The sequence below is a fragment of the Nelumbo nucifera genome, chromosome 1 (genome assembly GCF_055504915.1).
Source record: "Nelumbo nucifera cultivar China Antique chromosome 1, China Antique-T2T, whole genome shotgun sequence".
NCBI lineage: Eukaryota > Viridiplantae > Streptophyta > Magnoliopsida > Proteales > Nelumbonaceae > Nelumbo > Nelumbo nucifera.
This window is the reverse complement of record NC_142649.1, coordinates 150,564,379-150,587,656: the sequence shown is the minus strand read 5'-3', so window position 1 is coordinate 150,587,656 and position 23,278 is coordinate 150,564,379. Positions and strand designations below refer to the sequence as shown.

Sequence of the window (23,278 nt, the reverse complement as noted above, 5' to 3'; positions counted from 1 at the left end):
AAGTTATGGCAACTTGCATATTCCCCCTATGTTTTCTGGTTTTGTATTGATTTCCCTATGTTCTACAAATTGACTGCATCCATAACCCTGCCATCCAAAGCAACTTAAAATCATAAAGTGACAAAACTTCCCTTGATTAACTTGAAATTTGTAAAGGAATAAAGCATATTTATTTTGCTTTAGAAATCTTTCAATTCATGTTTTTCCTATCTAAAATCTAAAATATTCTTCCAATATAGAAATTAATAAACAGAAAATTTGAGAAACCAAGACATATCAAGTTCTAATTAAAAAAATCAATTTTTATGGATTTTATTCCCTTTTAATTTGAAAGAGTAAAAGGCAATTTCATTGCTTCCTAAACTAATGGCTTTAGGTTTCTTTTAGGTGTGGGTGAAGGGATGCAGTCAATCTGTAAAGCATAGGGACATCACTGAAAAACCTAAATCATAGGGGCAATATATAAAATTACTGAAACAAGGGGGCGTAGATGCAAAAAGCCTTTCTTAATTTTTTCTGATCTAAATTATTGCCTTTTAGGCTAAATTATCTTTTTCTTTTTTTTTTTCATTAGGCTAAACAAGCTTCTGATAATGGCAAAAATTATAATCTGTTTGGTTTTGAAGGGTGAGCTACTAGAAAGTTCCAAAGTGGGGGATATTGCACACAAGCCTGCATATTTTGTGCCTGGTAATGCTGAATTTGGATGTCAGTTGTGTACTAAAAATTGCCTTCTCTTTTATACTATTCTGCCTAATGTTCTTTTGCTTATTTCTTTGGTAGTAATGCCAGTTGGAACTTGATATACAAGAAGGGGTGGAACAGTAATTGTTCTTTTGGCCTATAATTTACATGTACATACATCATTAGGAACCGAAAAAATGAGAATCTGAAAGAAAAATGGGAAACAATGCTGGGAGAGAGAAGTCCTGTTTTAAGAGAAGGAAGGGAAAGGACAATTAATCTAGTTCTCTTTTTGAGTTGCAAACATCCATGTCATTGATTGATGGGTTTTAATGGGTTTGCAGCGGTGTTAATAGGCGAATATTTCTGGATGACTTTGCAATAATAGCAAAATAGGACCTTTGTTTTGAGGATACAGTTGACACTCTGTTATCATAAATTCCAGAGGAATGTGTGTAGGTGAACTGAACCATGGATTTTATTAGTGCAGAATGAGATCAATTAAAACCTATGATCTTTGGGTACGGGCAAGGGTGTTGTCACATTTGGATACAGATGCTTGGTGTCAGACATGGCAAGCCCCCAAAATTTATAAAAGTGTACATGTGCATGCTTGTGCCCTTGTGTTTTATTTTTAGAAAAGAATAAATGTTGTGCATTTTTTTGAGAAGGATAACTTAATTTGTATTAAGAATAAAAATTACATGAGATGCTATAGAATTTGACTTCTTAGGGATCCACTTGAAGTTGATGTGCAGAGAATCAGCAATGTTTCAGGAAATGAGTCAACCACCAAGGGCCATTCCCATGCTTCCCCAACTGGCTGATGGTGTTTGATGAATCCCTTTAGTAGAAAAGCTCTGATAGCTGTTTTGATATAAACTTTATGAAAAGAAGAAAGAAGAAAGAAGAAAGAAGAAAGAAGAAAGAAGAGAAAAGTTTCTGATAGAAAAGAAAAGAAGAAGAAATAGAAGAGAATGAGAGGAAGCCAAAAGAATTAGATCTGGCCGCCTCCTTCCTTTTAATTATACTCATAAAAGGATGTACAAGTACAAGTTTGCCCTTAGTAGGTCGGCTACTTGTAAGAAGCTAAAAAGAACCACTTAACTTAACATAAACTAATGGGCCTAAGGCCCAATAACTTCTTAACTGAACTATGTAAATAAAAAATAAATAAAGTTGGCCCAATAAGAGAACATCGGCCCAATAACTCAACACTCCCCCTCAAGTTGGGAATAAATGTCACACATTCCCAACTTGCGTAGATCATGCTCCAGCTTGTTTCTTGCAACACTTTTTGTAAGAACATCATCAAGCTGCAAATCAGATGCAACATATGGCAAGCAAACTTCCCCCGAAGTCACCCTTTCTCTTATAAAATGTTTGCCCACTTCAATGTGCTTCGCCCTATTATGTTGAACTGGGTTGTGGGTAATGTTAATTGCTGCTTGGTTGTCACAGTATAGCATCATAGGTTCTTCTACCTCAATCCAATCTCTCCTAACAAGGAACAGATCCAGAGGAGCTCTGAAACACCATGTGCCATGGCTCTGTATTCAGCTTTTGCACTTGACCTTGCCACAACTGTCTGTTTCTTACTCTTCCATGAAACTAGATTACCTCCAACAAGAGTGCAAACTCCTGATATAGATCTCTTGTCATCTAGACACCCTGCCCAATCAGCATCTATATAAGCCTCTAGCTTCAACTGTCCATGGTCAGCAAACAATATGCCTCTACCCGGGTGTCCTTTCAAATAAGAAAGTATCCTGTCAATGGCCTCCCAATGCTAAAGTCGTGGGGCATGCATGTATTGACTCATCACATTCACTGCATAAGAGATGCCTGGTCGTGTCATACATAAGTATAGTAACTGCCCCACTAATCTCTAATATCTCCCAACATCCTTTACTAGTTCACCTTCTGAAGCATTTATTCTATGGTTCTAATCAATAGGTGTACTAGCTGCCTTTGCCCCAAGTTTCCCTGTCTCTTGTAGTAGATCCAGAACATACTTCCTCTGTGAAATAAAGATTCCATGCTTTGATCTTTCCACCTCAATGCCCAAAAAGTACCTTAGCTCCCCAAGATCCTTAATTTCAAACCCTTTGTGTAGATTTTCCTTCAAGGAATCAATCTCACTCAAATCATTTCCTGTAACTACAATGTCATCCACATACACTATCAAAATTGACACCACGGACCCCCTCCTCTTTACAAACAGAGTATGATCTGATTGAGTCTGAGTATAGCAAAAAACAACCAAGGCTCTTCTAAGCCTGTCAAACCAAGCTTTGGGTGATTGTTTCAAACCATATAGAGACTTCTTCAACTTGCATATCTTTACCTTTTCCACAGCATCGTAGAAACCAGCTGGAAGATCCATATAAACCTCTTCTGCAAATCCCCATTAAGAAAATCATTTTTCACATCAAGTTGGAAGAGTGGCCAAGAGTATGTAGCTACTAGTGAGAGAAGAATCCGGATTGAGCTCATCTTTGTCACTGGTGCAAAAGTTTCTAAGTAATCTATGCCATAAGTTTGAGTATACCCTTTTGCAACCAGCCTTGCCCTTATACCTTTCTGTACTCCCATCTGCCTTGTATTTCGCTGTATAAACCCATCTTCATACAGCTGTTTCCTTGCCTTCTGATAGATCCACAATCTCCCATGTCTAATTCTTAATCAAAGCTTTCATTTCCTCCTACATAGCTGTCTTCCACTCAAGTTTGGAGAGAGCTTCACTAACACCCTTGGGTATAGACATAGAGTCGAGGGAGGAAAGGAAGGTCCGATAGGAAGGAGATAGTCCACTGTAGTTTGTAGGAGAGATAGTGTGAGATGCAATGAGCAACACACTTTTCCTTCCCTTTTCTGAGTGCAATGGGAAGGTCAAGGTCATCTGCAATGAGGTTAGTAGTATCAATAGGAACTAAACCATCAGAGGAAGCAAGGGGCATACATGGATCAATGTTAGTCGAACCTGGAGTCTTCGAGGAGTCGATAGGAAGTGATGTGGGTTCTTCTACTGTGGAATCAACCTCCCTGTGCAGTCGAAAATGCTGTCGTGTAAAACACTGAGAAACAGGATGCAAGGGAGGTGGAAAAGTAGGTGAAATAGGAGGGTCAAACATTGGAGTGGACAAAGGGGCTGAAACCGGAAGTGGCATAGATTGCTTACTTCCTTCCCCAAAACACTCCCCCTGAGAAGAACCCCTCGGGAAGAAAGGTGTGGACTCAAAAAAGGTGACATCCATAGTAACATACCGACTCCCAGAGACTAGCTCATAGCAACAATACCCCTTCTAGTTTCCTGCTACCCAAGGAAGACACTTCTTTGCCTTAGGGTCAAGTTTTGAGCGATGAGGACCAAGAACATGGACAAAGCATACACAACCAAACACCCTTAAAGGAATATGGAACATCTCCCCCTCAGGAAAAAAAAGGCTGAACAAGGTGCTATATCCAACAATACGAGAAGGCACCCGATTAATCAAGAAAACTGCTGTAAGAACTGCATCACCCCAAAATTGAACTAGAACAGTAGAGGTCATCATCATGCTTCTTGCAACTTTCACAATGTGTCTGTTCTTCCTTTCTGCTACACCATTTTGCTGTGTGTAGAGAACACTGATGTGGACCCCACTGCTGCGGTCCCCACTGTGTTCGTATGGATGCATAACATATGTTTTTTGTTAGTTATGTTAGTGTTAGTTGGTAGTTATTTCAGTTTGTTGTTACAACTTGTTATTTCTGCTTTATTATTAGTTTATTTGCCATGTAAGCATTAATGGCAATTCAACCCTTTTACAATTAGTCAACATATATAAATAATAAGAGTGGGTTGGCAGATCATTAAGATCAACCCTCTCTCTCTTTTCTAAAACCCTTTGTGTGCTTCTTCTTTTCTTCTAAAATCTTTCCTTTTTTGCTTTCGAATTCAAGTCTGATTGTAGTCTTGATCGACTACTTGGTATCAGAGCAAGGATTAGGGTTTATCATGTGAGTCTGATCCAGCCAACCACATGAGAGTTGCCTAGGGCTGGAAGATTAAGAGGATCCCTTTTTCGGCTGATTCTTTGAGGTTATCAGAGACTGTAGCAGTTGTCCAAAGAGTGGATTGTGTTCTTGATAATCAGGAAGAATCAGAGGAAGATAAAGAGTCCAAGATCAGTTTCTTTATCAAGACTGAAGGTGGCGATCAGAATTTCTGTTCAAAACCTAAAACTGGTTGCAGAGAAGGAGGTCTTATGCTAGTCTAATTAGATTGACTACATGAGAATTTCCTAGGTTTAGAAGTTTTTCAACAAAGGAGGATCGACTGATTCTTGGAGGCTACTGGTAGTGTGCAACTACTACTAAGAAGATTGTAGAAGGCTGGGAGAGTTCTAGTAGTTAGGAAGAATTATAAAAGGCTTCGGATCCCCAAGATTAGGGTTCTGCATCAGATAGAAGGTGGCGGCCAGAGATTTTCTTTCATAAAGTAAGTTTTTTTTGCTTGAGAATAACCTTGAAAGAATCATCTTGGTCTATTCTGAGAGGTGCGGCTGGAAAACCTTTTTTTCTTTCTAGGGTTTTGAGAGAAAACCCTAAAATTCAGAACTTTTATTGGTTTCAGATCAGATTTGAACTGGTTTCATATAGAATTCTGTTTTTCCTTGTTTTTTGAAGACCTAGGCCGACTGTTATCAGTTGTTTAGGTGCTGTTTTCTATTACAGTAGCTTCAAAAGTTTTTTATTGCTAATTCTTGACCAAGAATGGAGTTCAAGAATCAGGGGGAAGGTGTTTTTGGGACTAGCAATTCTGGTAACATGTCTGAGAATGCCTTTCAGATTACAACTGTGAAGTTTGATGGATCCAACTACTTAGAATGGGCCCAATCGGCCATGATGGCCATTGGGGGTAGAGGAAAACTTAGCTACCTGTTGGGAGATGTGAAAGAACCATCTAAGGAGGACCAAATGTATACCAAATGGGTTCAGGAGAACTATTTGGTTATGACATGGCTATGCAACTCTATGCAACCACATATCAGCTGGAACTATTTGTGGGTAAAAACAACCAAGGAAATCTGGGATGTCATGAAAGAGACTTACTCCCAACCCCTTAATGTTGCTAGGGCCTATGAATTGAAGTGTGAGGTTAATAACCTTAAGCAAGGAGAGAAACCAGTCTCCGTTTACTTCTCTACTTTGAAATCTTTGTGGCATGAAATTGACCACCTAGAAACACTTGAGTGGGAAAGTCAGATGGATGCACAGACTCATAGAAAGCAAGTTGAAACTAATAGGGTTTTTGAATTCCTAGCTGGTCTGAATCCTGACTATGATATTGTGAAACAACAAATACTAACAAGGGATAGTGTGACCTTATCTCAAGCCTACTCCTTGGTGCATAGTGAAGAGAATAGGAGAAAGGTTATGATGCAGCATCGACCCTTCCCACCAGCCTTGGCAGCAGTTAAACCTAAGTCTGGGGGTGATACAAAAAGGGATATAAAGAAGGAAGATAAGCGGGACCTAGTGTGTGAACATTGCAAGAAACCTAAGCATACTAAAGACACATGTTGGAAGCTGCACCCTCATCTAGTCCTAGCAAAACTGAGGAACAAAAGGGGTAATGCCCATATGGCTGCTAATACCGATTCCGCATCCTCATCGGGCACAAAAGGCACGCCTCTAGACACCTTAGCTGCTGTTCGGGCTGCCCTAACTCAGTTGGAAAAAGGAAGTTGGGAATTCAGCTCAATCATCTCAGTCATCATCAGCTCCTTCCACATCAGCCTTTGCTCATTCAGGTACTCGGGCCTCAACTTACCATGCTTCAGCTCCAGGTAACATTGAACATTGTTGGGTAATAGACTCAGGTGCATCTGACCATATGACTAGCTTGCCATCACTGTTCACTATCTATCACTTATCTTCTGGTAGAGATAAAGTCTCCATTGCTGATGGTTCCCTTGTTCCCATTTCTGGCAAGGGAGACATCAAGTTGTCTAATACCATTTCCTTATCTTCAGTTCTGCATGTTCCTAAGCTTGATACTAACTTGCTTTCAGTCAGTAGTATTACAAAACATAAGAATTGTTCAGTAACTTTTTTCCCTGACCGATGTATTTTTCAGGACTTGGAGACAAGGAAGGTGATTGGGACTGGCCGTGAGACGAATGGGATCTATCTTCTTGGAGAGAGTTCTCATTGGAAAGATCATGAAGATAGGAAGTCTTTTGTTTCTCAGTCTGTTAGTCCGGTTATGCTTTAGCATAATCGGTTAGGTCATTTATCCTTCTGGTCTTTGAAGAGTTTGTTTCCAAATTTGTTTGAGTCTGTTCAGATGTCAAATTTTAGATGTGAGAGTTGTGAGCTTGCAAAGCATTGTAGAACATCTTATTCCTTGAGTAATAAAAGAAGTAGTAATTCTTTTGATGTTGTGCACACCGATGTTTGGGGCCCGTATCACATCCATTCTATGGGGGGATACAAATATTTCTTGTTGTTTGTTGATGACTATACCCGTTTTTCTTGGGTTTACCTTATGCGTTCTTGAGATGGGGTTCCTGCTCTGACCCAGATCTTTCATCAGATGATTTTAACCCAGTTTGGTGTCAAAATCAAAATCTTCAAATCCGATAATGCGAAAGAATACTTTACCAAGCCATTGGCCTCTTATCTGCTCGATCATGGGATTATTCACCAGAGTACTTGTCGTTATACACCACAGCAGAATGGGGTTGCTGAGAGGAAGAATAGGCACATATTGGAGGTGGTTAGAAGCATTATGTTTAACTCCAATGTGCCTATCCGTTTCTGGGGCGATGCTATTCTTACAGCAGTGTATCTCATTATTCAAGTTCCTTCATGGGTTCTTGACATGAAGCCTCCCTTTACCCTTCTATACCCTGATAAAGAATTATTTACTGTTCCCCTTAAAACCTTTGGTTGCACTTGCTTTGTTCATATTCTTAGACCTCATCGTTCCAAATTTGATCCTAAGGCCTCCAAATGCATTTTTCTCGGTTATTCACAAACTCAAAAGGGTTATTGCTGCTATGAACCTACTTCTGGGAGGAGATTTGTCTCAATGGATGCTGCTTTCTTTGAGGAGGTACCCTATTACCCTAGGGTTTTTCCTCACGGGGAGAGTAGTGAGAGTGGGGTTAACTCATAAGAAGTTCCTTTACCTGTTCCATTGAGTGATGAGGGATGTAATGGGGAGGGTTGTCAGAGGTGTTAGGATTTGAGAGTCTATTACAGGCGGTGGAGGCAGGTTTATTTCGGTCATCAGCAATCTAGGCCAGCCCCAGTTCCTTCTACGGATCCAGATCCAGGTACCATAGTCCCTTTATCAGATCCAGGTCCCAGTTTCTGTCCTATGATCGCCTGTCCCCCTCTTACAGGTCCTTTCTCACATCCATTGCTGATATTCCTATTCCCAGAACAGTGCAGGAAGCCTTGTCAGTTCCTGAGTGGAAAGATGCAATGAAGGTTGAAATGGATGCCCTTCTGAGGAATAATACTTGGGAGCTAGTTGACCAGCCTAAAGGAAAGAAACCGATTGGATGTAAATGGGTATTTGCTGGGAAACATAATGCTGATGGTTCCATTGAAAGGTATAAGGCCCGGTTAGTTGCAAAGGGATTTACTCAGACTTATGGTATAGACTACTTGGAGACCTTTGCCCTGGTAGCCAAGATGACCACCATCCGAGTTCTATTATCTCTTGCAGCAAGTTATTCTTGGCCCTTGTTCCAGATGGATGTTAAAATGCCTTCCTCAATGGAGACTTACAGGAAGAAGTCTACATGCAAGTACTTCATGGATTTTATGATGCAAAGATAGGTAAGAAGGTTTGCCGGTTGAATAAAGCCTTGTATGGACTAAAGCAGTCCCCTAGAGCTTGGTTTGATAGATTCAGACAAGCCCTTGAAAAATTCGGCTATGTATAGGCCCAGTCAGACCATACATTGTTCATTAAAAGAGTGGATTCTTCCTTGACTTTGCTTGCTGTATATGTGGATGATATTGTAGTGACAGGGAATGATAACAGTGAGATTGAGTCTTTTAAACAACTCATTCATCAAGAGTTTGAGGTGAAAGATCTGGGAGAGCTACGATACTTCTTGGGTATTGAGGTTGCTAGATCTAAACATGGGATTTTTATTTCTCAAAGGAAGTATGTTCTAGATCTATTAGCAGAAACTGGAAAGTTGGGTGTTAAGCTTGCAAATACACCTATTGAACAGAATCACAAGATCAGTGCAGAGGTTGGAGAGCCTCTTGAAGACAAAGTTATGTTCCAACGGTTGGTTGGAAAACTCCTTTATCTTTGTCTCACACGACCGAACATCAGTTATGCAGTCAGCGTTGTCAATCATTATATGCACTCTCTAGAACTACTCACCTCCTTGCAGTTGAGAGAATATTAGCATATTTGAAGAGATATCCAGGTAGAGGTATATTATTCACGAATAATGATCACATGAAGATAGAGGTCTATACAGATGCTGATTGGGCTGGGAGTGTTGATGACAAAAGGTCTACCTTTGGATATTGTGCCTTTGTAGGAGGTAACCTTGTCTCCTTGAGGAGTAAGAAACAAATTGTTGTTTCTCGTTCTAGTGTTGAAGCTGAATATAGATCTATGGCTAATGGTGTGGTTGAAATCCTATGGCTGAAGTCATTATTTGAGGAGTTGGGTATTGCTTATGAGAAGCCATTAATGTTGTATTTTGATAATCAGGCTACTATTATATAGCTCATAATCCGGTACATGACATAACTAAGCATATCGAAGTCGATCGACATTTTGTCAAAGAAAGGATTTTGTCTCAAGAAGCGTGTCTCCCGTATATCACCTCCAGCATGCAACTCATAGATCTTCTCACCAAGGCTGTTCCAAGGAAGAAATTAGAGGTAGACCTATGCAAGTTGGGAATGACAAATATCTATTCCCAACTTGAGGGGGAGTGTAGAGAACACTAATGTGGACCCCACTCCTGTGGTCTCCATTGTGTTCGTATGGCAGCATAGCATATGTTTTTTGTTTGTTATGTCAGTGTTAGTTGGTAGTTATTTCAGTTTGTTGTTACGGCTTGTTATTTCAGCTTTATTATTAGTTTATTTGCCATGTAAGCAATAAGGGCAATTTTGCCCTTTTACAATTAGTCAACATATATAAATATTAAGAGTGGGTCGGCAGATCATTAAGATCAACCCTCTCTCTCTTTTCTAAAACCCTTCTTGTGCTTCTTCTTTTCTCCCTCTCTTCTTCTTCTTTTCTTCTAAAATCTTTCCTTTTTTGCTTTCGAATTCAAGACTGATTGTAGTCTTGATTGACTACTCTGTGGAGTGAATGAACAACTGCTTTGATGGATTACTCCATGCTCTGATAGGTATGATGCTAGTTTTTTTTTTTAATATTCCTTGGCATTGTCTGACCTAAACACTTTCACTCGTACCTCAAACTACATTAGCACCATCTGATGAAACTGTCGAACCAAAGATGGCACCTCATCACAGGATCTCATCAGATATAGCCAAGAATATCGAGAATAATCATCCACCAACAGAAGGAAATACCGATAGCCACCCATAGAGGGAATATGACATGGCCCCCACTTATCAATATGAACAATATCAAAAGCAGAAGAATATCTTTTATTACTAGTTTTAATAGAATATCTACAATGTTTTCCAAGTTGACAACCTTCACACTCTAAACTGGACAAATTAACAGACTCAAACAACTTTGGAAACAAGAAATGCAAAGAAGTAAAAGACAAATGCCCTAACCGATTATGCCAAAGCATTATCTGACCCATTGGCTTTGACTCAATACCCTTGTTAACATGATGACACTGATGAGTAGGAAGCACATCAAGAAGGTAAATTCCATTCACCTCACAACACTCCCAACCGTCCTTTTTGATTCCAGATCCTACAAAGCACAATGACCAGGAGAGAAAATTACTGAACAATTCAAATTTTGTCAAACTACTAACAGATAAAAGGTTAGTACTTAGTCTAGGAACATGGAGGATAGAGGGTAGAAAAATGGTATCGGTTATCTTGACAGACCCTTTCCCAACAATGGGAACATGTGATCCATCAGTTGTGGAAACTTTATCTCTGCCAGAGTAGAGGTGGTATGAGGGGAAATTGGTGGAAATGTTGGTCATATTATTTGAGGCTCCTGAATCTATAATCCAAGGGGGTCCCTCCTTACCTGTTGTGGAAACATAGTTTGTAGTGACATGTAAACTACCTGTATGTGCAAAAGAAGTAGAATGGCCACCTCTTGATCCACCTGTACCTTGCTGTCCACCCGATAATGGGTTACAGCTGACTGTATCTCTTTGGTTTAGTAACTGCCCATATCTCTCCAGTTTGGCCCTCATTGCAGCTGCTGCAACAGACTCCAGGGAATCTGTAGTAGGTGGTCCTGATAAGTCACTAGTTACAACCATATTCACATTTCTCTTCTTGTTTCTAAGTCGGCTCGGCACAAGGTGAGGGTGAAGCTTCCAACAGGTATCTTTGGTATATTTAGGCTTCTTACAGTAGTCACAGATCATATCCTTCTTATCTTATTTCCTGAGTTCATTTCCACCCCTGTCTCCACTCTGCTTTGGTTTCACTGTGCTAACCATAGCAGACAGCTCAAGGCCTGGGTTCCTCATCATCACATTCCTCCTACTCTCCTCTCTTGACACAAAGGCATATGCCTGAGAGAGAGTTACACTGTCTCTAGAAAAAATATGCTGCCGTGCAATGTTATACTCAGGGTTAAGTCTATCTAGAAACTCAAAAACCTTATTCTTCTCTAATAGTTTTTGGTAAGTTGTTGCATCCTTGCTACTTTCCCAAACCACAGTCTCCAAATGGTATATCTCCTGCCATAAGGTTTTGAGGGCTGAAAAATAAATAGCAACAAACTTATCTCCATGTCTGGTAGCAATTACATGGTTCCTCAACTGGTAGGCTTTAGCAGCATTCTCATTTTGTGAATAGGTTTCTGCAACTCCACCCCAAATTTCCTTAGCTGTGTTAGCCCATAAAAAGTTTTTACTTATATGGGGCAACATGGAATTGCATAGCCAAGTCCTTACCATATAGTTCTCTTGTACCCATCGGGAGCAGTTAGTTTCGGGTTTCTCTTCCTCACTTGTGACATACCCCAATTTCCCACAGGCACCAATGGTCATCTTTGCAGATTGTGACCACTCTAAGTAGTTTGTACCATTAACTGTAGTGATGGTCCCGACCCTAAAAAAGACTCCAACACCTCCTCCCCCTTGTCCCATCTCACCTCCAGGTTTGTTTTCAACTCCATTGCCCTCCATAATTCTCAAAAAAAGATTAGGAAATCACTCTGAGATGAAAAAATAGGTATTTATCTCCTTCAGACACCTCAAACATCCTTCTGGTACCCTAGAAGCTCCTCCCTCCAAAGATTCCTTTTTTCGTGGGAGCGGGAGAAGAGAGAGAAGAGGCTGCTGCTCCCTCCAAAGGCCCCCAAACAAGATGGGACTTGAACCGCCCCTTCAGAAAACTTCAAGAAACCCTAGAAAAATAGGGCACCACTTCCTAGGTAAAAAATGAAGAGTCCTTCCAAAACAAGACTTTCTCCCCTTTCTCTAGTTTTTCTTGATTTTGGTAAAAACCCTAGACCAGCTACAAGGCATAGTTTTAAGGCACCAAGGTGAGGCTAGGCGATAGGGGGGCGCCAAGGCGAGGCTAGACGATAGGGGGGCACCTTGTCGCCTAGTCGCTTAGGCGATGGATTTTTTTTTAAGTAAAACCATATATCCTAGGATAGTTCCCTAGGTTCCATAACCATCTTTCCTTAATAATTATTCATAATTTTCATAAGAGAAGTATAAATTTAATGTTTAAGTCTAGAAAATCAACATTTTATGAGAAGAAAAAGAAGAAAGGAAAGAAATTTCAAAAAATATAGGGGCTGAACCCCTACTTTTGTTATAGGAAAGAAGAAAAGAAAAGGTGGAAGAGAAGAAGAAGAAGATGTGGAAGAAGAAAATGTGTTGATTAGACAAAATTTTAAGTTCTTCCCTTGCTTATTGGTTCAGGTTTTGAAAATTTTGAGGGTTCAATCAAGGATCAAAATTTCGATACAATACTCTTGGCTGGTTGCAAAAGGGTACACTCAGACCTATGGCATAGATTACTTGGAGACTTTTGAACCAGTGGCAAAGATGAGCTCAGCCCGAATTCTTTTATCACTAGCAACATACTCATGGAAGAGTAAGAAACAAATAATTGTGACAAGGTCAAGTGCAGAATCTGAATATAAAGCCATGGCACATGGTGTTTTGGAGCTGTTTTGGGTCCATTCCTTGTTAAGGGAAATTAGAGTTGAGGCTGAAGAACCTATGATGCTATACTGTGACAATCAAGCAGCAATTAACATTGCCCACAACCCAGTTCAGCATGACAGGATGGAGCATATAGAAGTGGATAGACACTTTATAAGGGAAAGGGTAACATCCGTAGTAGTGTGCTTACCATATGTTGCATCTAACTTGCAGTTTGCTGATGTTCTTACAAAAGGTATTGCAAGAAACAAGTTGGAGCATGATCTACGCAACTTGGGAATGTGTGACATCTATTTCCAACTTTGGCTTCTCCCATTCTCTTCAATTTCTCTCCTCTTTTCTTCTCCGCATAAACCTTCTCTTCTCTTTCTTTTCCTTTTTCTTACATAGGTTTTATATCAAAACAGATATTCTATACTTTTCTACTATAATGAAGGGTGAGGAGTTGAGTTTAATTAAGGGCTTCAAAGAAGGATGAATTGTTTTTCATCTTTTTTTTTTTGATAAATGATTGATAATTTATTCATGATAATCAGAATGAAAATACAATACATCCTGCCCAAAGGAGAGGCACGAGCTGGTACCTCTCTGCAACAACAACAAAGTACTACATCAGACTAAGAAATGAAAGTTTACAGAGCTGCCCAGAATAAATGTTCCCTTGATACCCCTTGCTTAGCTAACCCATCCGCTATGGTATTAGCTGTTCTACCCACCCACTGATAATTAGCAGTCATGTTCCTTGAAAACCAATTAGCTTTCCTCATAATATCCCTGTAGCACCAAATAACTGAAGCTGGATTTTTTATCCAACCCACAACAACTTTGGAGTCTCCTTCAATAAGCAAATTCTGAACTCCTAACTGGTTTGCAATCTGAATACCTTGTACTGCCGCTAGAAGCTCAGCTCTAATAGAGTCTCCTATACCCACGGAGCCTGAGAATAAAGCTAATATATTACTATCTTTATCTCTCAGCATTCCACCTATCCCTGATAGACCCGGATTTCCTTGGCTGCTACCATCAAAATTCAGCTTTGTCCAGCCTTTTGGAGGAGGCACCCACACAGCTGGTACCTTGTTCTTCTTGTTACTGCTATTAGCCACAGCAATCCAGTTCCTCCAAATGTCATCAAGGGAATATATTTTAAAGGAATCCAAAGATCTCTGCCAATGGATTGCCCTGGTCAAAATGCAATCCTTTACGTTCTGTATATTTCTCTCATTCTCTTGGAAAATCCTCGCATTTCTTTCTTTCCAAATTGTCCACAAAGCAGCAGCTCTAATGCACCTTCACATTGTTTTACCAATTTTTGTGGGCCACACAAAGAAGGAAGGGTCAAAGATTTGATCTACGACTGTGGTCAAATTCCATCTGCAACCAAACAAAGCAAAGATCCAACCCCAAATAGCATCGGAAAAAGAACAGGTTAAAAGTAAGTGAGAGCAATCCTCACCATTAGCCCTGCAAAGTACACATCAATTAGGAGACAGACACATAGAAGGCCTTCTCTTCTGCAATGTTGATTTTCCTATAGAACACCTCCCAGCAGAAAATAATAATTTTAGGAGGTACAGGTTTAGACCAAATCTCCTTAGTTGGGAAACCAACTTGTCCTGAGGGAGAGCAAAGGGACTTAAAGGAGGCACATGTGAAGTAACCTTTTGGATTAGGGGACCAAAGTCTCACATCAGATCTTAAAGGGTCCAGAAAAACACAATTGTTTTTCATCTTCACTAAGCTTAGTGGACCAAGCTGCATGTAGTTTGGCAATTATGCAATGCTTTGAGTCAGTGTCTAAGTTGCATATTATCAATTACACATTTTAAGGCATCTTCATATTCCTCCATACATCATTGCCTTTTGTTTTTCTGTGCATCATGTTAAAGCTACATACTTTTACATCATGCTACCATTCTTTTTATAAGTTCTGTTTACAGATAAAAAATGAGGGTGACAAAGAAAACCTTTCAAATATATCCATATTTTTGGGTGGCATACCTTTTAATCTTTCCATATCTCTTTTTTCTTGTCCATGTCTGTGTTAAGAGAGGGGGATGGGCCCACTCCGCCCCCTTGGCTTTTCCTTCTATACCTGAATATTCTGTTCTTATCATTGGAAGCTTATCATATTAACTGAAGTTTAATGTGAAAAATTAACGTGAATATTATTAGAAGATTGTTGTTTAAACCTACTTTGTTTCAATGATGTCAGATTCTATGTCTGTCTGGAATCTACTTAGAGAGTTTCGCATCAGAAAGGTCCACATGGCTGTTGTTCTTAATGAATATGGTGGAACTGTAGGAGTAAGTTCATCTCGTTGATGTTTCTCTTAATTTCTAACAATTTTTTTGTCTGAATTTTGAATAGTGCTCAAAATTTTAAAAACGTGCGTTCCCCACTGGGATTTATCCTGAACAATATCAATTTAGATATGCCACTGGTGGTTGCCCACTTCATGTGTGACCAATGTGTTTCTAGTAATTGTTCACTTGGATCCACCTGATGCTTGGCTTCTTGTATGGTGAGAGATGGCAACTGATATCTTGGAATTTGGATTAGCTGAGCACCATGGCTATTCAGCGGGCTGTGGAACCAATGATATGCCCCCACGCCATTGATAAATACATGGGGCCCACACTGAAAAGTTAAATGATTGTGGGTCCCTTATATTTTATTACTGACGTGGAGTTTTATCATTGGTTCCACAGCCCACTGAACAGCTATTGCATTCAGCTAATCTTTTCTTGATATCTTTGGTTGCCACTCTATATTTATTATAGTCATGAACATCTTCTTGATGGGCATGTTGATGATTTGCCTAATTGGGTACTGTTGAAACTTGAAACATAATATAGTTATTGCTAGAAAACCCATAATTTGGTCTATCCTTGCCAGTGATTGTAAGCTTTTGGTCTGGACCAATATACTGTATCTAGCTGAAATAGTTGGGTGGCTTTGCAATTATATTGCTCACATAAATTTATTTGCTATAAATGTTTATATTATTGTGCCAAAAATTCTCTCTTAAATAGAATCCAGAAAAGAATATCTTTTTTGAGACTAAGAATTGAGCATCTTAAGTAAATTTTTATTACTTAAAAACTTAGCAGTTAGCAATTTTAAAGTTTTGAAAAGTAACAAAATGCAATCCAAGAAATATATAAGCTAAGGTGCTAAACTACTAGATCCAACAGAGACTAAAGAATCAGATTTATTGATGCAATAGTTTTTTTTTTTTTTTATCAATAACAATAAACTTTATTAATGATGTGAAGCTTTGTGAAACTTTAATTACGATAGGGGAAGGTAAAATGTCTTAACTCCCCACCAACAGAATAAAGGGAAGAAAATAAAAAATTAGCCCAAAACAAAGATTCCATATTCACCCCTTGCTTGGCTAACCCATCGGCAAATGTGTTAGCAATTCTCTTCACCCAGCTGTATTTCACCTCAATATCCCTAAGCCATTTGATTGATGCAATCGGTTGTGGGCCTAAGGAAGGAGAGGTGGCCCTTTCTGACCTGTAAAACAGCCCTCAAGTTCATCCTTGCTGGCCAGATTATGGGCTAAAATCCACAATGATTTAACTTTTATAGGCCCACTTGCTCAAATAAATGAAACCTGAAAAATCATCAAGTGAAAACTTTGCTTAAGTTGTGGATCTACCATCTTGGTGAATTCTCAATTTTCTTGGATTTTTCACTGGTGTTTATTAATGTGAATTCTGCCATGACTCTTATGCAAGGAAAGCTCATGTATTTTGCTCAAACCTTAGATGTTTTCTTTGTTATGGATGACACAGCTAGTGACTCTGGAAGATGTTGTTGAAGAAATTGTTGGCGAAATTTTTGATGAGAATGATTCAAAGGTAAAGCTCATTTGACTTTGATATTGTGGTTTTTGTTCCAATAGTTCTGACACTAAGACCTTGATAATGTAATGGTGTTGCATTGCATAATTTGTGCTTTCTAGAACTCTCCTTGATATATTGTAAGGGTTATCTTCTTTCATGGTATTAATCTTGATTATTGACTGTACACCTTAATATTTAATCGTTTGTATTTACTTTTTCTATATAACAGGAGGAGATTCAGAAAAAAACAGGATATATTGTAATGCGAGCAGAGGGAATATATGACGTGGATGCAAATACTTCTATTGATCATCTTTCAGAAGATCTAAGTGTCAAATTGGCAGAGGTGTGCTGTTTCAATTTTGATGAAGAACAAAGTTTCTACCTATTATTCCTTATATTTCCTATTTTCCTTATGCTTTTATCATGTTACTTTTACTCTTTCTACCCATTGTTTTATGTGAGAGCTGTTAAACAATGGTTCTATTTTTGGAATGGATTGGCTATCTAGATGCCACTTTAGTTTGCTCTTGTTTTAGTTCTTGCTTTCTCACTCTCAGCTTGGAATTAAAGGAGTCTCTCTCCTTGGGTAGCACTTTAAATTCTGTGTGCCAGAAAGGCAAATGGATATGAGCTTCAACGGATGTTGCAAAATTTCAGTGCTTCATTCCTGTTTTCAGCATAACCAATATGAGATGTACAAAGCATAAAAGACACTTTAGTCCCATATTGAGTTGAAATAGGAGACACAGAAAGTAGAAACAAATATGGAAGAATAATAGATTGGAAAGAAAATGGATCAATAGATAGAGGTGCAAAGAAGGATGAAAAAACCTATTTTAAATTTTTTTTTGGTACTTCTGCACTTTTTCTCCTTTCTTTGGCTTATCACAGTTTCACCAATAATTTGGTTTCAAGCCAGGTGGGAGTTTATTTCAGAATGGGGTGCTCTCTCTCTCTCTCTGGGAGGGGGGGGGGTACTGTACTGCAGAATGGGAGTGATAATTTCTTTCTCAGATAGGGAGGCCTGGCCCACTTGTGATAAATGGTGACTTTTTTTACAATTAAACTGTTAAAAATATTTTTCTTTGACAGATGAACCAGGTTTGAACTGGCTAACTATTGAATTGCAGTTGAATGATCTATCACTAAGTTACGGAACCTTTTTTTTTATCAATAACTGTAAAATTTTATTGAATATTAAAACAGGCTACGCTTAAGCATACAATGAAGAGAGATAATCCCTCTTAACTCTCCCCTAAACTCTTTCTCAAAATTACAATTGAGCCCAAAAAAGTTGATCTCTATCTGCCCCTTTTTTTGCTAATATATCAGAAAAAGAGTTCACACTTCTTTTGACCCATTGCTAGCTTACTTTCATATCTTGTGTTAACCATTTGAATATCTTTCTTTCATTGTTATAATTCCAAAATCCAACCTCCTCCTTTTGCAGCCAACCCACCACCAGCTTGGAATCTCCTTCAATAATCAACCTTCTAATGTTCATTTCCCTAACCCTTTGCACACCTTCCATTACAGCCATAATCTCAACCCTTATAGAGTCTCCTACACCAATTGGGCCTGAAAAAATGCAATTATTTTGCCCTCCTCATTTCAGAAAACACCTCCAATGCCTGAGGGACCTGGGTTTCCCGCACTACTTCCATTAAAGTTAAGTTTGATGAACCCACTATCTAGTGGAGACCAAAGGGGTATAAGGACCATAGGACCAGCACAGGATCAGCCTAGGCCCTGGATCTAAAGACATAGGCACAGCAAGGCTCAGTATGGAACCTTGTTAATGGGAAACTTTGAATGTAAGAAAAATATGGTGAATTTATCAGGTCTGGAGGCCTAGGGTTGTGCCTATATGTTTAGATTGAGGGCCTAGGCTGAGCCGGTGCTGGCCCTATGGCCCTTACACCCGTATTATCAAAATCTGGCCTGGTCCATGATTACCCCTAGTTTGGAATTAAAAGTCCTCCATGCTTAGGTTGTCTTCATGATCTGCAGTCCGAACTGAGATAAATAGCAGCAAGGTTCACATTCTGTGAAAATTGTTGGCATGCGATGAAAGTTGCAAGAAGGCAAGAAATAGTTGCCCAAAGAAGGAAGCTCTTCTCAGCCATTGGATGTTTCTTGAGGGGCTTTGGTTAGGACGTTGGCTACCGTGGGGGCGACACCTGTTAAGTCTTAATCCCAGGCTCTGACAAAGGCTTTTAATGAGCCTTGCATGCGCATGGTGCCCTTTTGTTGACTGGGAAGCTGAAGAGTCAAGAGGTTGGGGTTTTGTTGATCTAGGTTGAGGAGTTGAACTGGGTTAGTTTGGGGGGACCTAGGCCTCCTCGTGGGTTTTGTGAGTTCTCACATCAAATGAGAGGGTTGTAAAGGGAATTGGGCCTTGTTCTTTACAGTTAGCGTTTGGAGGGAGGAACCATGGTAGTGGGCTGCTTTTTGTTGACAGGCCTAATAACAACAGTTCGCATGTGACTTGAACTAGACATGTTAGGAAGGAAGGTGGGCTTTGGCGACAGTCTTTTTGTTCCATCTTCATCTTCCTTGTTCGGGACTTACAACCATGGGGCTGATAGGAGAGCAGAAAGGGGGATGGAGGGTCCAAGGGTTCCCACAGGTTAGAGTGTAGAGGTGAAAGGTAAGGGTGATTATCTTTGGTTCATCACACAATATGACTACAGGAAACAAAATTCGAATTCAGGAGACATCTTTGTGAAGGACTGAAGGATAGCAGAAGAGATTAGGAAGACGGTATTCTTAATGAATAGATCCAAAGCTTGTTGGGATGTGATAAAAAATGATCTTTGTGAGGTTTTTAATGAGTTTGCAGATAAGCATATAGTCAGCCGAGGCATTAATGCTACTTTCTTGTCTCTAATTCCAAAGAAATCAGATGCCATCCATCCTAAAGACTTCAGGCCAATTAGTTTGGTGACTAGTATCTATAAAATCTTGGCAAAGGTGCTGTCCTTGAGGATTAAAGAAATCCTTCCCTCCATTATTAGCCAGGTCCAAGGGGCATTCATCCAAGGACGACAAATAATTGATCAGATCCTAGTTGCCAACGAATCTGTGGAGGAGATGAAGAGGTCTAAACAAAGAGGCTTTGTATGTAAGCTTGATCTTGAGAAAGCCTATGACTTGGTGGATAGGCAGTTCCTAGTAGAGGTTTTGAGGAAGTGTGGGTTCAGGGAAAGATGGTGTGGTTGGATGTTTGGTGGAGTCAATCTGGACTTTGAGGAGGTTGAGGGCCTGAGGCTATTGCAAATTGTCTTCAGTGCTCCATTTCTATTTGGCCTTTGTCCTATTTAGGGCTGCCGTTAGGGGCAAACCCTTGGGAGAGTAGGTTCTGGACCCTAGTTATAGAGAAGTTTGAAAAGAGATTAGCCGTGTGGAAGAAAAATTACATCTCTTTGGGTGGGAGGATCACCTTGATAAGGGCTACCCTTGTGAACCTACCTACTTACTACCTCTCTGTCTTTAGGATACCATCTAGGGAAGTGAAGAAACTGGAAAAATTAATGAGAGATTTTCTTTGGGAAGTGGGAGAAGGTAAAAAAAGACCACTTAATCAGTTGGGAGGTTGTGGGTAGAAGCAAAGAGGAAGGAGGATTAGGGATTGGGAATGTGCTTAAGAAGAATTCAGCCTTGTTAGGGAAGTGGTTGTGGAGGTGGCCTATGGAGCGAGATAGGTTGTGGCATGAAGTGGTGAAGAGTATTCATGGATGCTCAGAGAGTGGATGGGATATTGGTGCTTCAAGGAGGGCTAACCTAGCAACACCTTGGAAAGCAATTCACAAAATTCTTCTGCAGTTCCTAAGTTGTATAAGGTATGATGCTTGTTCTAGTAGCTCTATTCGGTTTTGGGAGGACATTTGGGCGGGAGATCTTCCCCTAAAAGACCTTTTTCCATCCTTGTATTCTATTTCTTTGTATAAAAAAGAGGTGATTTCAAAATTCCTTTCTTTAGTTTTAAATTTATCGTCTTTGTCTTGGGACTTTTGTTTCCGTAGAGGGTTAAGGGAGGATGAAATTGATTGTTTGTTTGCTCTTCTTGGTCTCCTCAATAAGGTTTGGTTGGATTCTTTGAAGCCTGATAAGAGGATTTGGGCCATTCACCCTAATGGGTCTTTTTCTTGTGGTTCCTTTTTTAATTTCCTGTACCAAACCTCCTCTCAACAAAGTTTTCCTTCCAAAGAAGTCTGGTGTAGACTGGTTCCCCCCAAGGTTATGGTTTTGTGTTGGGAAGTGTGGCATGGTAAAGTAAGCACGACGGACAACCTACAAAAGAGAAGACCCTTCCTATGTATTTCTCCAAACTGGTGCACTCTTTGCAGATCTCATGGTGAGGATTGTTATCACTTATTTTTATCTTGTAGTGTCACTACAGAGCTCTAGGTTTGGCTTCTATCTTTGTTTGGGTGTAGATGGGATATGCCAATAGAAGTAAGTACAATCTTTAACCCTTCTATGTTCTATTGGCCCCAAAAAAGAGGAAGGAAAATGTGGAGGTGTGCACGAGCAGCCTTGTTATGGACAGTTTGGGAAGAAAGGAATGCCAGGATCTTCCAGGAAAAGGGGAGAAGCAGTCAGGCCTTGAAGGACTGCATTTTGTATAGGGCAATACATTGGTTAAAAACACTGGATTTGTTTGATCATTTCTCCTCTACTGACGGTTGGAGGGATTGGTTATCAGTAGCAAGTTGTTCCTCCTCAAAGATAAAGGTAATGACAAGCTGGGTCCCCCCTCACGATTCTTTGAAGCTGAATTTTGATGGAAGTAGCCAGGGCAACCCGGGTCCCTCTGGTTTGGGAGGTGTACTAAGGAATGAGGCTGGAGAGGCTGTCTTACTATACTCTGGCCCTTTAGATGTTGGTAACTCTATTAGGGCAGAGCTGTTAGCTGCAATACAAGGAATAATTCTTGCAAAAGAAACGGGTGTGGAGCAGCTTTTGGTTGAAGGGGACTCTAAGACAGTGGTAAACTGGTTAAATAATCTGGAGAATGTCACGTGGGACTACAAGAATGAGATAAAGAAATTCAATTGGCTGACAAGGAATATGTCTGTAACAGTACAATGGGTTGGGAGATCAGCTAATGCTTTTGCTGATGTCTTAGCAAAACAAGGGACAAACAGGGAAACATTGTTTTGGGTGCAACTGTAATTTGTGTCTTTTGTAACAGTCATGCATTTTTTGATGTAATTTTTGTGTTTTCTGTATGGAGAGGCAGCACCTCGCACCTAAGGGGATTCTCATGTAACCGATCTTTGAATTAATGGAATATGACTCTTATCAAAAAGAAAAAAAGGACTGAAGGATAACAGTGTTGGGAGAACTGTCCAGTCTACAGAAAATGTTGGTTCTAAGAAGACTGAAGGTGTGGATCATCAGGTGGAAGAGGAGAACCCAGATGCTTGTACAGTAGGAGAAAACTTGTGTTGTGCCATTGGAAGAAGGGAAATGGATGATGGGAGGGTTTCGTCAAATTTAGGTGATGAAAAGGCTGGATCTTCTGGGTTATGTGAAGATGCTATGGGTAGGGAGGTTGACAAAGAAGGGGGAGAGGGGGAGGTTACCGTTAGGGAGGGCCTGGGAAAGGACTTAGAAGAGTTTGAAGAGGGGAGGCAGTTGGAGGATGGGGTAGAAAAACAGAAAATTCCTTAAGTTGGGGGGGGGAAAGAAGTTTGGGGAGGTTGTTGGGGATTAGGAGATTGAGGTAGAGAAGATAAAGGAGAGGGAAGTAAAAGATGGGAGCAAACCAGATCAGTCAAAGGTTTATAGAAGGAAAGGAGGTACAGAAAGAAACCGCTTCAAGAAGAAAAGGAAGGAGAAGGGAAATTTTGTGAGGGTGTGGACCCAGAGGAGGATGAAGTTCTCATTGATGAGACTCATCAAAGTAGGAAGTTCAATTGACTTGGACACGGCAGTAAATAAAGCGGTTGAGGTGAGTAAAATTTTGGGTTGGTTGTTCCTTGTAGGGGAGGATTTTGCAAGGGAAGCCTTTAAGGAGGTGGAGGAGAAGTTTAATTTGCAGCGGAAGAACAAAGAGAAGAATGATCTGTTTCTTGGTTAGTCAACTGCCAAGGCAAACAATGTGGGGATTAATGAAAATTTGATTTCTGTGGAACTAGTAAGGGACAACCTTCAAAAAAGATTGGAGGAGGCAGATAGATTCTTTGAGAAGAATGCGGTCTTTGAGTTAGAAAAGAATTTTAACATTTCAAAGGGATTGAAAGTGATAAAGTTCAGACCTGCACTAGAATTCTGTTAAAAATAGAGGAAGATTAGAGAAGAGAAGAAGAGAAGAGAAGAGAAGAAAGGTGAAGAAGAAAACTGGTTCGAACAAGAGAGAAAAATCACTCTATCTAGTCGACTAGGTTATA

General features: G+C 39.9%; 1 protein-coding gene across 3 annotated transcripts in view; it reads left to right on the top strand.

The window, feature by feature from the left end:
* The window catches only part of LOC104606596 (putative DUF21 domain-containing protein At3g13070, chloroplastic), a 66,232-nt gene that overhangs the window by 29,508 nt on the left and 13,446 nt on the right, over positions 1-23,278 (top strand). For all 3 annotated transcript variants that reach the window (XM_088894686.1, XM_010271887.3, XM_088894685.1), the window contains 4 exons: positions 627-690; positions 15,235-15,326; positions 16,827-16,892; positions 17,107-17,223. In XM_088894686.1, the coding sequence (XP_088750812.1) occupies positions 627-690; positions 15,235-15,326; positions 16,827-16,892; positions 17,107-17,223 (339 nt within the window). The remainder of the gene's footprint in view (positions 1-626; positions 691-15,234; positions 15,327-16,826; positions 16,893-17,106; positions 17,224-23,278) is intronic.